Source organism: Aptenodytes patagonicus, chromosome 21, assembly GCF_965638725.1.
Source record: "Aptenodytes patagonicus chromosome 21, bAptPat1.pri.cur, whole genome shotgun sequence".
NCBI lineage: Eukaryota > Metazoa > Chordata > Aves > Sphenisciformes > Spheniscidae > Aptenodytes > Aptenodytes patagonicus.
The window spans coordinates 4684543-4698814 of NC_134969.1; the positions used below are offsets into that span (position 1 = coordinate 4684543).

At 62.9% G+C, this 14272-nt stretch overlaps 1 protein-coding gene across 1 annotated transcript; it reads right to left on the reverse strand.

Moving 5' to 3' along the window:
* Window positions 1-2370: 2370 nt before the first annotated feature.
* On the reverse strand, window positions 2371-13944 carry SLC9A1 (solute carrier family 9 member A1). Its single transcript, XM_076357671.1, has 12 exons — window positions 13892-13944; window positions 11105-11639; window positions 9118-9368; window positions 8405-8622; window positions 7826-8028; window positions 7478-7567; window positions 7008-7078; window positions 6359-6532; window positions 6097-6211; window positions 5554-5655; window positions 5149-5221; window positions 2371-4286 (listed from the first exon to the last, which is right to left on the reverse strand). The coding sequence occupies exons 1-12, from the start codon at window positions 13942-13944 to the stop codon at window positions 3964-3966; spliced, it is 2208 nt and encodes a 735-aa protein (XP_076213786.1). The 3' UTR covers window positions 2371-3963.
* Window positions 13945-14272: the final 328 nt, after the last annotated feature.

Below are 14272 nucleotides of genomic sequence, written 5' to 3' on the forward strand. Positions count from 1 at the left end.
GCAAGGGATGACCCATCTTCATGCCACTAATTTGAGCCTGCTAGAGAACGCAGCTGGTCCCTTCGCTTTGGGTTTTCGGGCCCCGGGTGATGCCTGGGCACGGCTGCAGGTGGTGGCAGCTCCGGCACAACCCGTCCCATTGCCCTCCAGCTTCTTGGCATCCCTGCGCCGGCCTCCCCGTTAATGCTCCCCTTGGGAAGGCCGGGGAGCCAGCCGGGAGCTCTGCTTTGGGTGGCTGCTGAGCCCGGAGCTGGTGACGCCGGGGGTGACTTCACGGCCCTTCCTGAGGGGTCTCGGTCTTCGCTGCTCCTACAGGGTTGCGGGGCTGCGGGGCCGTTTGCCCTCCCCCTGCCCCTCGCTGCAAGCCTGGGCTTCGTGCCGGATCTCGCAGAGGGAAACTGAGGCACGGGGAAGCCCAGCCGTCCTGGCCGGGGTAGACTCCTGCAGCTGCAGAGGCAGCAGCTCTTGAATCCCCACGGATGGGGGTTACGGGAAGGGGGGAGAAACGCCTCGGCACACGCGTGTGCAGGGACAAGGTCATCCCGCTCAGGGTCCCTCCGTTCTCCCTGTCCTTGGTGTCGCCACGACAGCCCCAACGCGCTTTGGGAGGGAGCGGGGGGAACCGGGGGCCGGGGGAGGGTACGGGGCACGGGGGGGCCGCACACGGGGAATAGGCATCGCTGCCAGGACCGCAGGGCCGGGGGCTCGTGCCGGGGCCCATCCTTCCCCCCCGGCCTCGGTGCTGCGTGCGCTTTGGCAGTTGCTCAGCGGTGACAGCCCATCCCTGGAGGGGTTATTAGTCCTCCCTCATTAGAAAAGTTACTCACCCCTTGAGACAGAAACAAGAATATCCTGGAAATGCCTCGGTTTGGTGAGTTCTCGCGTTAAAGGTATGACCGAAATCAAGAGGGCGGCCGCACGTGACGCTCCCTGGCACGTGGGGTGGGTGAGATGCTCGGGCAGCCCGGGGCTGCCGCGCGCTCCTGCTTTCCCCTCCGTGCCCAGCGTGGGTGGCCATCACCCGGCTTCTGGGCTGCAGCCAGCACCTCTCAGCGCTCCCACCCTTTGGGCTGGGATGGCAAAACCGCTGCTCTCCTCCAGCGAGGACGGAGCCAAGGCCTGGCTTTGCCCATTCCTGCAAACCCCTCCTGCTTCGGGGTCCCCCCACCGGCACCGCTGCCCCGGGGACGAGCCACCCCGAACCCTGAGTGGGGTGCAAGGATGACGCCCACCGAACCGGCACCGCCATGGGCCCCACGGCATCGCCAGCCCCATGGGCTCCATGGCATCCCCTGCCCCACGTCCCCGGACACCTCATTCTGCCCAGGGACCCCTCGGCAAGGGGGGAAACCCTGGGGGTGCGGTGGCCGGGCCAAGTCCCAGCCCGGGGCCACGAGGGACCCTGGGCTTCAGGTATTTTAAGCACATGAGCAACGCCAGCCATTATGCGCTTGCTGGATGGTGAGGGGGTGAGTCACGGCCTCGTCGAATCAGAGCTTTAATTTGCAGCGAGGAAACACGCTCCCATTGCAATTGCCCCAAAGCGAGGAGCTCCGGCCGCCCTGGGGCACCCGCGGCCCTGGGGGGGGGATCTTAGGGCGGGGGGGGGGGGGGAGAAGGTGCAAATGCTACTGGGGCTGGGAATGTCTTTCCTGGGGGATTTTCGGGTCGGTGTGCAGCCCCTCGCCCGGGCACTGCCTTGAGCCTCTTCCCTCTCTCCAGCTGGGGGATGCTGGTGGGAACAGGCTCCTCTCCGAGGGCTCGGCTTCAGCCCCGGCTCCTGAGGAAACCCAGGGAAAAAAATCACTGGGCTCAAACGTCCCCGAGCCCCCTCCCCTGGGGATGAAGCAATTAGCCCCCCCCCCCTCAAAACCCCACCGCAGTGCAGGCAGGGACCTGGGACAGGCAGGGGCTGCCAGCAGCGGGACGCCTGCCCCTTCCTCCCTGGGGGTAACACACCAGGTTCGGGGTGAGCGGAGCTGCCCGGGACGCCTGGCCAGCACCTCGGGGCTGCGATGGGGCCATTTGGGCTCCTGCAAAAGGACCTGCCTTTTGCCTTCTTCCCTCTGCAAAGTGAGAAAAAACAGCCCTTCCTCTCCCAACACACCCTCATGCCGGCACAGCCCTGGGGAGGGACGCGGGAGTCCGGGTTCTGCGGAGCCTCTGTCTTTGCCAAAGTTGGGAACGGCTTTAAAAAGTTCCCCCCGGAGGGGGCTCTCCGTCTCCCCAAGCCGCAGTGGGAAGGGGGGAAGGACAAACCCTCCATCCCGCCAGCGATAGGGACGAGGTCTCGCAGGCGCCTCATTCATCTGGAACAGCCGGGACTCCGCAGCAGGGGTAGGAGCCCAAACAGCTGGAAAAAAACCCGACTAAAAATTAACATTAATTTATTAGAATATCCATGATAAAAACCAAGATTCTCTTTACATGTGGTTTTTTTTTTCCTTTTTATACAAGAGATTTTTCATTGCTTTTTTCCTCCTGGAGACAGAGCAGGCCAGGCAGGCAGGCGCAGGCAGCGACATGGGCTCTCGCCCCGGGGTGACGAAGCCGCATGGACGCCGGTCCCCCGGGGTCCCGGTTGGGACGTGGAGCAGGTGGGCGCACGGGACGGGCGCGCACCAAGGCAGCGGGGCAGAGACGATGCGTGGCAAGGCACGGCGCGGGGAGGGGGAAGCAGCCCGGGCTCCCCGGGGAGGGGGCGAAGAGCACCCCGCGGCACTGGGGAGGCAGCACCCATGGCGAAGGGTGGCATGTGGTGGGAGCCGAGTGGCACGTGGGGGACGAGGTGACACGCTGGAGCACGATGCAGGACACCCTGAGCCCGGGGGAGGGCTGCAAGTCACCTAAACACCCAGCGCTCCCTCCCGGCCAAGCCTTGGGGAAAGACGGGTCCTTCCAAACTCAGGACCCCCGACACCCCCAGCCGTCCCCCTCTTGCCAACCTCCCGGCCCCAACATGTCCCCACGCTGGACGAGCCGGCCCCCGGCTCTTCCCCAGCTCCTCTCGGTTGCAGGGAGAGAAAAATAATCCCCCCCCGTGTAGCAAATGCAACCCCCTGCACGCCCCGTCCCGGTGCCCGGGGAGTCCGGACGCCGTCTTTGGTTAAGGAGCAGCCGGTGCCACTGCCGCGCTGCCGGGCAGGCACGGGGCGAGGGGCCGAGGCTGGCAGAGGGTCCCCGCGGGGACGGGTGACAGGTAGCGGTTCCAGGAGGGACAGAGAGGCCCGGGCTTGCGGGACCGCTCAAAGCGAGGGGGGACCCGGCTCCCCCCTTGCATGGCTATAGGATATTTATTTAACAAGACCTGGCGTGAAATGCAGGGCTGGAGGAGAGGTTCCTGGGCGGCAGCCGGCCCCGTAGGGGAAGCGGCCAAGAGAGGGAGCAGCGGCACGAGCCCGAGGTCCCTTGGAGGGTGCCGGGTGAGGTGGTGGGTGCGCCAGCCCCGGCGCAGAGCCTGGCTCCCGTCTTCCCATCCCTCTGCTCCGGAGCAAGGCGAGGGAGCAGGCAAAACGCAAGCCGGGGAGCGGCGAAGCTGCGCCGTGGGGCAGCCTCCGCGGATGCTCCCAGCTCCCCGGCCAGAGCCCACCCCGCGCTGGCCGCAGCCGCCCCGAGGAGCCGCTTGCAGGTCCTGAGCGGGTGGGCAGCCTCCGGGAAAGCCCCACCGGGGCTGCGAGGCACCTGCAAATCCCAGTACCGGGCGGTAAATCGTCCGTCGCCCCCAGGCCACGGCGGCTGAGGAGCCCGGTGCATCCCGGGGGCTCCTTCCCCGCTCCTCGGGGTCAGCCCAGGGCTTGCTGGGCAGAGCTGTCCTGGCAATCCCAGTCCATCCAGGACGGTCTCCCCTTCCCGAACCCGGTGTGTAGTGACAGAGGAAACCAAAAAGGAGAGCAAAGAAAGAAGAACAAATGAAGAGAGAGAGAAACCGTACGGAGCATCGCGTGAGGCTTCGCGTGTCAGCTGCTACTGCCCCTTGGGGATGAAGGGTTCCCCCTCCTCCGGCTCCGGCCGAGGCCCCGGGTCGCTCAGGCATCGCAGCATCCGCTGGTTGCTGGGGCTGTCGCCGGTCCCCGGGGTGAAGACATCGTCGGTCCCCGGGGAGGAAGGCTCCTTCACCCTCATCACCAGCCCCTCCTCGTCCTCCTCGGGCGAGGGCGGGAGGCCCCCGCAGCCCTTGGGCTCCTCGTTCATCAGGTCCACGGACTCCGGGGACTGCGGGGAGGCTGGGTCGATGGTGATGATGGGCAGATTCTCCGAGTCCGCCTTGGGTTCGTAGGCCAGCGGGTCTGGGGAGGCAGAGATGGGTCAGGCAGGGCCCGTCGCGCGGTATCATGAACAAAGTGGGTCAGGATAACCCGGGGGAGGGAGGGGGGGGGTCTCAGGGACCCCCAGGTCATGCACCCCAGATGTCCGGGGCTGGGATGCCTGGGCTCGCTCGCTCCCTAATTTCCAAGTCTGCTGTTTAATCCCTTTTTTTTTCATCTCCACGCCCCATCTGGAGCCGCTCAGACAGCCCAGCCCTGCTTCCCAGGACTGCGCCGTTTGCAAGGGGCGAAGCTGCCCTCTGCCGATTAACCGCCGGCTCCGCAAGCGCCGGCAGCAGCGTCACACCCCGTCACACCCCGTCACACCCCGTCACACTGTCCCCAAAGCAGGGAAGGACACACAGGACAGGAGGAACCAAAGATGGCAGGGCAAATGCGTGCTGGAGAAGCCGGGAGTCCAGGGGCAGGTCTCAGGGCTGAGCGCTCCTGGTCCTCTCCCCTGCAGAGGGCGGGGAGGGGCACGGCCAGAAACGTGGCTGTGTGGATGGAGCGAGCTGAGCTCTGGACAGATCTACCGACCGGCCAAGCTCACTTCCCGGTGGGAACAGTGCCGGGAAGCGAGCCGGGTGCTTCTGCTCAGGCAGAGCCCACCACATGCCTGGGCCGCAGGCAGCAGAGCTTGGGCTCGAGAACAGCAAACCCCTGGGGCTGGGCTGCATCGCACACGGGGGAGCGGGACGGGGACGATCGGGGCTGGAGAGGCGGCAGAGGAGCTGAGGAGGTGCAGGGCAACACAACCTCCGAGCGCCTCAGCACCAAAGTGCCGGCGATGCCCGGCGAGGTGCCGGCAGCGGCGCTCCCCCAGCAGCTCAGTCCCACCTACCTGAGCCTATGCGAGCCCGGGACATGGTGGGCGAATCGAGCTTGTGAGCCGGCACTGTCAGGTAGTTGTTCATCTGGAATTGGATGGCAGCATGAGGGACTGTCTCTACGGGAGTGGCCGGGATAAATGGGGAAGGGGAGGCAGGGAATTGACCCCAGGCCGCGGGGATGAGCGAGAAGCAGCAGCGGGACGCAGAGGACACGTGCACGCATCCTCCCAGCCGTGCTGCAAGGACTTGCTCGGAGCCTGGGACGATCAGAGGACCCCCAAGGCTTGGGGTCATCCACTGTCATCTGAACCTCAGCCCCCTCCCCATGCAGGAGACCGATGTCCTTCCCAGGCTGGGAAGCCCCCCTCGGCCCCCCCTCCTCCCCAGCATCCCTGGCTCCAGCGTCCCCTTGACACCTTCTGTTCCAGCTGCCGGGCCTTCTGCCTCCGCAGGAGCATCTGGTTCCAGGCTTCCTCGTAAGGGTCGGCCACAAGCGTGTGCCGGTTGTAGGATCGCAACTGGGAAAAGGCCCCAAGAAAAGGAGACGGGTTAAAAAAAAAAACCCCACACAGAAAGGCAAAGGAAGGTCACGGCACCCTTTCTCTTGGAGACGGATGAAACAGCCACCAGTGGGCAGAGCGCATCCAGGCAAGCCGGTGCCTCGTCCCTTGTGTGCTACCATGGGATGCCTGATCTTGACTCACCTTGGCCCGGCAAGGGTTTAAACGCCGGGCTCAGCCACCGACCGAGCCAGCCTCCCCCTCAGCACTACCCCAGCACCACCCCAGGAGGAAAAGCCTGCCGGGGAGGGAGAGCCGGACCAGGAACACGAGGGGCAGCCTGGCAGGGACACCGGGGGTGAAGGGCCCAGCTGGCCCTGAGGGCTTCTGGTTGGAAGTGGTCCTGGCCACCCCCAGGGAAGCAAAAGGGGCAACGCACGGTGCCGGGGGACACCTTACCCTCTGCCTGGTTTTCTGCAGGTTGTTGCGAAGGATTTTCCGGATCTCTTCCTCCTTGTCCTTGGACAGGGCCGGAAGGATGCGCTCCACGGGGAGGGTCTTGGGGTTGATGTTCCTGCGGGGACAGACAGGATTCAGAGCGACACTGCGACGGCCACGGCAGGACCGAACGGCTGCTTGCCCTGTGGCCACTAGCGGGGAGCGCTCAGCCTACGCCAGGCGCCTGTCGGAGGCACAGGGTGGCCACGGCCGGGGAACTCACTGGATGGAGACGGTGGAAACAGCGGAGGGGATCTTGCCTATGCCCCCGCTCTCCACCAGCTCGATTGCCTGCTTCATCTCCATCTTGTGATAGAAAGCGATGAGCTGGGGCTCCTTGGACCGCTCCCCCGCAATCAGGCACTTCTTCACGTACTTCTTGTTGAAGCGATTCAGCCTTCCCGAGGACGTGGGGAAAGGAGGAGCAGCGATGTATCAGACCTCCCACTGCCCCGGAACCCACTCCCAGCTCCCCATCCCCGGCCCAGGCCAGCAGAAGATGGTTCAGTTCCCACCAGCGCAGGTCAGGCCAGAACTTCCCCGACTCCCTCCCGAGCCAGGCAGCCTCCGAAACACCCAGCAGCTGCTTGCACCCACAACGGATGGTCCTGAGCTCTTGCAGGGCCCAGCCACCGGCAGCTCCCACACTGCTGTGGGCACGCCGTGGGTGGCGTGGTGAAGGGGTGCGGCCCTGCAGCCCCACTCGCACCCAAGCCAGGGCCGTAATTCATCGAGGGGAGCGTGTGTGTGTGTGTGGATATTACAGCCCGGGGAAAAATCCAGCACAGGGCTGGAAAACCTGCCAGGTGACGATTCAAACCCTTCCCCATCTCCCCCACAGGTCCCCCGAGTCACCAAACCTTCACACTCACTTGTCCTTCCAGTGGTGATGCCCGTAGTGACCACAGATATCCTCGATCCCCGTCAGAAGGTGATCCAAGAACTGGAAGAGAAGGTCCAAGGCGTAGGCAGCTCACAGGGCTGACGCCCACCCTCTCCCTACCCCGACGCCCCCGCTGACACAGGGGTGAGGGCGTTCAGGGGGTGCAAAATCAGGGCTGTGGGCCCAGGATGGGCCTCAGGAGGGCAGCACGGTCCTACGCAACCGGGCCGCTGCTCTACCGGGCACAGGGGGGGTCTGGGTCGGAGCGGGCACTGGGCGACACAGATGGGGGAGAGCCCTCGCTCCGTCCCCCCTTACCTTGGGCACTGATTTAAGGGCAGCTCCCGCTCTGTAAACCCGCCCGGTTACAGCGGTGGAGGTGGCAGAAGCAGAGAGAGAAGAGGGCTAAGGCGGCGAAGAGAAGCGCGCGGGAAGGGCCAGCCGGGCGCAGCGGGTTACCTGCGTGTGGATCTCTTCGTTGATGGAGCGTTTTGTCTCTTGCTTCTTCTTCACGGCCAGCAGGTCCACCAAGGGCCGGATGGTCATGCCCTAGGGAATGGGGAGGGTGGATCAGACCTCTCCCCGAGGCACACCGGTGGGAGCGGGACGGGTTCAGCACAGCCGAACCATGGGGCTCCGCACCGCCGGTGTCACTTGGCAGCCTCAAGAGCTTTTGGAGAAGGGGGACAGTGACAGGGTCAGGGATGGAGGCTGGGGACGTGCTCCTCACTCTCCACACGCACGAGGCTCACTGAATAACCCCCTTTCCCTCTGAAACCGCACTGTGACCACCTGCGTGCCACCAACCTGCACAAAGACTGTGAAGAAGATGACCGTGATGATGGCTGTGAGGAACATGTCCCTCATGCCAAAATGCTTATAGTCCAGGAGATAACAGAGGGAGAAGGCGATGGCTCCCCGCAGGCCCCCGTAGGCGATGATGAACTGGTCCTTCGGCGTCAGCTTCACAATTCGGAACTTGTTGATGAACCAGGTGAGGACCAGGACACCTGGGGGAGCGAGGCAGGGCCTCGTGTGAGCGGCCGGTGAAGGATGCCCTCCAGCCCTGAAGAAGACCCCCCCAGGAGCCCGGCTTGCAGCCCAGCGCAGTGTCACGCCCTCGGGGCCATGGGTACAGGTGGGTGCTGTCCTGCTCGCTCATCCCAACACCCCTCACCAGCTTCAACCCCACATCTAGCACAAACTTGGCCTCAACCCCATCTCCCCACAAAGCCAACCACCAGCAAGGCTGATGCCCATGGTGCAGCAGTGCCACCCAGTCAACTCCAGTCTCCCCAGCAAGGCAAACTTGGGCCTCGTGGCCCTGAGAGTTGCCCATCGCTCATGACCGTCCCCAAGGACTTTGCCACCACACTGACACCTCACCCAAAACTCTTGCGATGAGGCAGAAGAGCAGCGTGCTGATGACAAAGGTCCAGTTCCAGTAGTGGTGGCCAGCCACGGTGGAGACGCCCAGGAAGATGAAGATGAGGGTCTCGCTCACGCTGCTCCACATCTTAAGGAAATACTTGATGGTGGTGTGGGATTTGTGGGAGATGTTGGCTTCCACATAGGGCCGCATGACCACGCCGGAGGCGATGAGCCTAAGGGCAAGGTTGGGGCACTCAGCAGCCATGGGGACATGGGGACAGCCCCAACCACTGGCCTTGCGGCAGCGTTTTGTGCTCTTACACCAAACCTCAGAGCAGGACAGGGCTTCTGAGACACGAGCAATTATTCAAGGCCTCCAGAGAAGGCAACATGAGGTTTCTCCTTCCCCCTGGCAGGGCAGGAGTGAGCACTGGAGCCAGGCAGCACAAGACCGTGTCGTCTTGAGTGCTCAGCAGGCCCTGCCTGCTACTGTGTGCCCAGGAGAAGGGGCAATGGGCTGCCAGCACCCCGGGATCTGTGGGACAACTCAGTAGAGTCACTTCCCTCATCTACCTCCCTGCATATCCCAGTCCAAACACACCTCTGGCCCTCACTGGGCATGTACTGGCCATGCCGGGACAGCCAGCGGGCTGTGGTTACACCAGAGTAAATCCTCCACATGGTCCTGGGGACAGGAGGGCATCTCATCCCACCCTTGCCCAACTCACGCCATGATGCCGGAGAGGTGGAAGAGCTCAGCAGAGAGATACGCCATGTAGCTGTAGAGGAAGACGAAGAGGGGCTCGATGACTCGGATGTGAGAGGTGAAGCGGGACGTGAAGGCAGCGATCACCCCATAAATGACGCCGACGAAGACACCGCCCAGTGACACCACGAAGAAGCTGAGGAAGCCGAGGATGATATCGATAATGGTCACCTGCTCGAAGTTGGCAAACTCCTCGAAGAGGTGGTACAGGACCTGGGAGGGAGAAGGGAGAGGGGGGTTCAAACTGCCCCAGTGGCAAGAGATAGCCTCCCCTGGGAGGAGACCTGGTCGGGGACCTTCCTTGGGAGAGCAGCAGCAAAGGGAGCCAGGCAGGTACCCAGCACGGCACACCTGAGACGAGATGTGCCGGTGCTTGGTGACCCTGAGCTGGGTCCTGTGCTTGACCAAGCCTCATGCCAAAAAAAGCTGGCGGTGCTTTGCTGTGCAAGACACAGACCCGTAGAGACCAGCTCCCCGTCCTCTGTGGCTCGCAGGGACATGCTGCCATCGGAGATGTGCCTGGGACAGCTCTGCTCTCCAACACAGCCCCAACTGCTGTCCCAGGAGGGGCTTCAGTCAAGGTCTGAACCAGCCAGAGACTGTTCCTGCTTCCCAACGAGCAGGTCAGGACAGATCCAGGCTGGGGGACACCTGACAGCCGCATGGAGAGACATCTGCCCTGCTCAGCCCAGAGAACAACCTAAACCCTTATGCCATTTTGTAGCCAAAAGGGCAACCTCGAAGAGGAGCCCACCCCGGGCTGCATCACCTTCTCCCACCTCCAGACACATTTACTGGGGAGATTTTAAAGCAGAAGCCGACGCAGCCGTGTCAGGATGGGAAATGGGCTTCGTGGCATCCTGCAGGGATGGCAGCGCTTGCAAGCAGAGAGAGGGCGAGGTGCCAGCTCCTGCCTGCCAGGGCCGGGTCCTGGGACACGGGCAGGGACAGATGTGACAGCAGAAGGCAAAAGCATTCGTCAGGGATGGGAGCGGGGACACAGACCCTGCAGGGAGCCCCTCTGGCCAAGAGTGGGGGGGAAGCGCCTGGGAAAAGCCCTGTGGTGGGACTGTATGTTCCTCGTCAGCCTTTGCAGCGTGCTGAGCAGCCAGCTCTGAAGTGGACAGCTGGGATATGGGAGAAGAGCCAGGAAAAAGCAGTGGGTTAGAAGTAAATTTAGAGGTCAGCTCTGTAGAGGAGGATGCTGCGCTGACGGCCAAGCCAGCACCTGGACACAGACGTCCTTTGGAAATGGCATGGCCCCAGAGAGGGGTGGCCTGGCCCCCGAACTTCCCAAAGGTCCCTGCAAAGCTGCTGCTCAAAAGATTGGGGCCGAGGGGTGACCCAGGCAGATGCCAGCTTGGCTGCAGCCCCCACGGCTCTCCCCTTGCCACGGCTGGCCGTGTCCTGTCCTCACGCCTCCTTGGTGCTACAGCTGGGGGACAGCAAGGAAGACCACATCAGGGACCATGAGGAAGGAGACAGGAGATACACGGCAGCGCTGCCTGACCCGGCGCCAGCCCCTCCGTGCTCCTGCTCGCCTTCCCTGGGGGGACAGGCATGAGCACGGCAGCGGGCAGCAATTTCACCCGGGAGAGCTGATTCCCGGGAGATCAAGGCGCCGGGCACAGTCCTGCTCTTCAACAAGAGGTGGTAGCTGGCTGGCGATGTGTTCTCGGCCTCCCCAAACCACCAAGTAAAACGCTTCACCTTAACCCACCTCTGCGGTGTTTTAAGCCGCTATATTTAGCTTTGCACCTACAAAAGGTTAGGAGCAAGCGGAGCTGCCGCAGCGCAGCTGGCAGGAGGCACCTGGCAGCGTGCAACGGCCCAGTCTACGGCTCTGCCCGCAGGGCTTGACTGACAGCTGCCCGTCCCGGCGCCACCACCCACAGATGCTCCACCGAAGCGAACCCCATCCCCTTGGGTGATCCCCCTCATCCACTTACGACCGTGACGGCGTCGTTCAGGAGGGACTCCCCGAAGACCAAGATGTGGAGCAGCTCGTTGATGTGGATCTCCTCAAAGACGGCCAGCACGGCCACCGGGTCCACGGCCGAGATGATGCTGCCGAAGAGCAGGTTGGCCAGGAGGCCGATGTGGTTCAGGCCGGGGCCGCCGAGCTGGCACACGGCGTACATCAGGCCACCCAAGAAGAAGGCGTTCCAGAGCGTCCCCACCACGGCGAAGATGAGGATGGTGCCCAGGTTCTCGGTGAATTGGCGCAAAGGGAGGAAATAGCCGGCATCCAAGATGATGGGTGGGAGGAGGAAGAGGAAGAAGATGTCCGACTTGAGGATGGGGGGCTTTTCACCCACCCCTTTGATGAGCCCCCCAACCAAAAGGCCCACCACGATGAGCAGGCAGCTCTCGGGAACGATGCTGGACACCGAGGGGATCACGTGGAATCCTGGAGAGGAGGAGGAGAGAGCAAGACACACGTTGGCTACGCGACTGGAGGATGCTCTCTGCAGGAGGACACCCCTGCGGGAGTTGGGGACCAGTTCCCAGCCCTCCCTGCACTCTTCAGGATCCTTTACTCTTTGTGTGCCTCAGTTTCCCCTTCTAACCTCCTTCTTCCCCACGCTCCCAAGCTGTAAAGTGGAAAGCGCAGCTTCGCCAGGCCCACATACCCTGGCATTGCTTGATCTCAGGCCAGAAAATAACAGCGAGTCCCAGTTCAATGGGTGGCAGCCACCCTCTGGGCACCCCGGGTGTCTCTGAGGGGACCCCCAGGCCCCCGCGACAGCCGTCTGCAGCACAGGCAGTTCTCACAACACAAGCTGTCGCTGGCTCCAGCTCTTCCCGTGGCAGCTGCTAATCCTGGGCGCACGTAGGCACTGGCATTTACCTCCCGTCAGACGGCAGCCTGCCCACCGAGCGCCGTTACACCCAGCGTGCCAGGCTCTGGCAGGAGGCAGCAGCGCAGCGCCCGGCCCCGGGTGTCCCTGACGCAGGGGACAGGGAGGGGAGCTGGCGCTCAGCGGGTTTGAGGGTGCAATTGGAGCGGCTCCTTATCCCCCTCCTGCAGCCTCAGGAACAAGCTGGGAGGTTTTATAAGGCCGGTTGCAGCAACGCCTGCCTTCCCTGCAGGCAGGGCTGCTCCCAGGCACGGAGCAGGGACGGGACGTATCCTCCCGGTGCAGGGCTATTCCTTGGGGTGCAAGGTAAGAGGGAACTTGTTTTCCCCTTTTAAATCACAGCACGACCCCAAATGCAGGTCTCCGAGCCGGCCGTGACCCGCTGGGATGACAGCCACAGCCCCGGCAATGCGGGCAGCTGCCTGCGGGGTCGGGCAGGCAGCACGACGCCAACCGAAGCAGCGCTTCAGCCAACGCACCGATACCCACAGAAGGATTTTGGGTTCCCTGGATCCTCTCCCAGGCTTTATAATTATTACTTTGAAGTGAGGCACATTTGTTCTCTGGCAAGGGAAGCGGTTTAAAATAAGGAGCCCTGCCTTGGCATCTCATGTTCCTCCATTCCTTCCGGCCGGGCGGCTGTACCATCTGCACATCGTTTCACAACAGATTAAAAAAAAAACAACCCTCCCTAACGAGCCACCATCCCGCTGACGATCTGGAGCCGCTCTGTGCCGCGATGAGCCCCCCGTCCCCCGTCCGTCCCGTCCCCCCCCGCCGAGCCTGCAGGGACCACATCTGCACCGCGGTGCCGGCTCATCCCTCTTCCACCTGCGCAGCCGAGCGGGGAAGGTGCCGCATCAATCCGGCTCCGATGGGAAAGGCAGTCGCTTCCACAATCCCTCCCTAAGGACGGGCAGTGAGTCAGCTACCGGCCACGGCCACGGCCGCATGCAGGTCCCCGAGGGCAGAATCAGACCTCGAATTGCTACCTGAGCTGTGGGCACTGCCGACGGCGTGGGTGAGCCCGGCACCACAGAGGCCGGAGGATTCATCACACCCAAGGCTCCATGCGAGTCTGGCTGCACTGTTTCGGCAGCGCCTGGGTGGCTCCGGTGGGTGTCGGGTGCCGGAGCGATGGGGGAAGGAGTCTGGTTTCTACCTTGGCTTTGCCGCAGCAGCACCGATCTCTGAGCAAACCGCCCCGTGGCCCTCGGGTTCGGGCACGAGGGGAAGGCAGGAGGAGACGGGAAGCATCCGAGCTTTCTCCCAGTGCTCTCCCAGTGTCCGGCCACCCGCACTCAGGGACCTCCTGGGCTGGATGCGGTTCCTGATTTACCCCCAGGGGATTTTTCTTCTGTCTCCGATCCCGCCCCCCCCAGAGCCCACGCAAGCGCTGAGCACCCCAAGGCAGCGCTGGCAGGGAACTCCCCATGGGAGGAGAGGCGAGAATCCCTTTTCCAAGCACAGCTCATGCAAACACCGGGAACAACCGGCCCTTCCAGCACACCGGGCAATTGCCCGTCTCAGCATACGCCAGCCCTGGCCAGAATAAGGTTTAAAGCCACACAAGCAGCGAGAAGCCCGCAGCAAATCAGTTCTCGCTTGCTAAGTACGTCCAGTCATGAATAAAACACAAACACTGACAATTAAGCATCTCTCACTTCTTCCCCACAGGCCCCAGGATCCCATTAAACTGGAACATTCGCGTGCTGATGTGAATTCAATGTTTTAGAGCCTTTTTGTAGGGCCCTAAAAATACACTCACATGGGCTGCATGTTAATTATGCCTTTGATTTCACTGAATCTCAGCCATTTTTCGCTCCCCGCTTTCTCCGCTCAGTATTTTTAGAGCACTCGAAAGCTCATCGGTACCAATCTGTTGCTGGGATCCTGCTGGGATCCTGCTCCGAGTGCCGGGCCGGCATCCCGCTTCGGGGTGGGGGTGATGAACGGGAAGAAATGCTCGTGCCGTGGGGGCGATGCCAGGCAGGGGCGAACCGGCCCGATCCCAGCTCTGCGCCTGAATTTCTCTCCTGGAGGAAGAGGGAGGCTGCGGCAGGATGCTGGGCGATGAGGGGAATAAGTCTTGATAATAGCCTTAATAATAACAACAATAAGCCTTAATAACCCTCAGGCTCCTGTTCCCGGCTGCTTTGGTAAAAGGTTATTTGCAGAGCAGTTGCCTGTGCTCCTCACCTGCCCGGGTACCTACTGCTGCCACCCGCCTGTCCCCAGATGCGGTGGCCCGGCTGC

Excerpts from the sequence above, each read along its gene's own strand:
- SLC9A1 (XM_076357671.1), bottom strand. The coding sequence starts at position 13,944 with ATGCCGGCCCGGCACTCGGAGCAGGATCCCAGCAGGATCCCAGCAACA. Across the intron at positions 7,079-7,477 it reads ACGAAGAGATCCACACGCAG|TTCTTGGATCACCTTCTGAC; the intron begins GTAACCCGCTGC and ends CTTCTCTTCCAG. Across the intron at positions 5,656-6,096 it reads TGCAGAAAACCAGGCAGAGG|TTGCGATCCTACAACCGGCA; the intron begins GTAAGGTGTCCC and ends GCCTTTTCCCAG.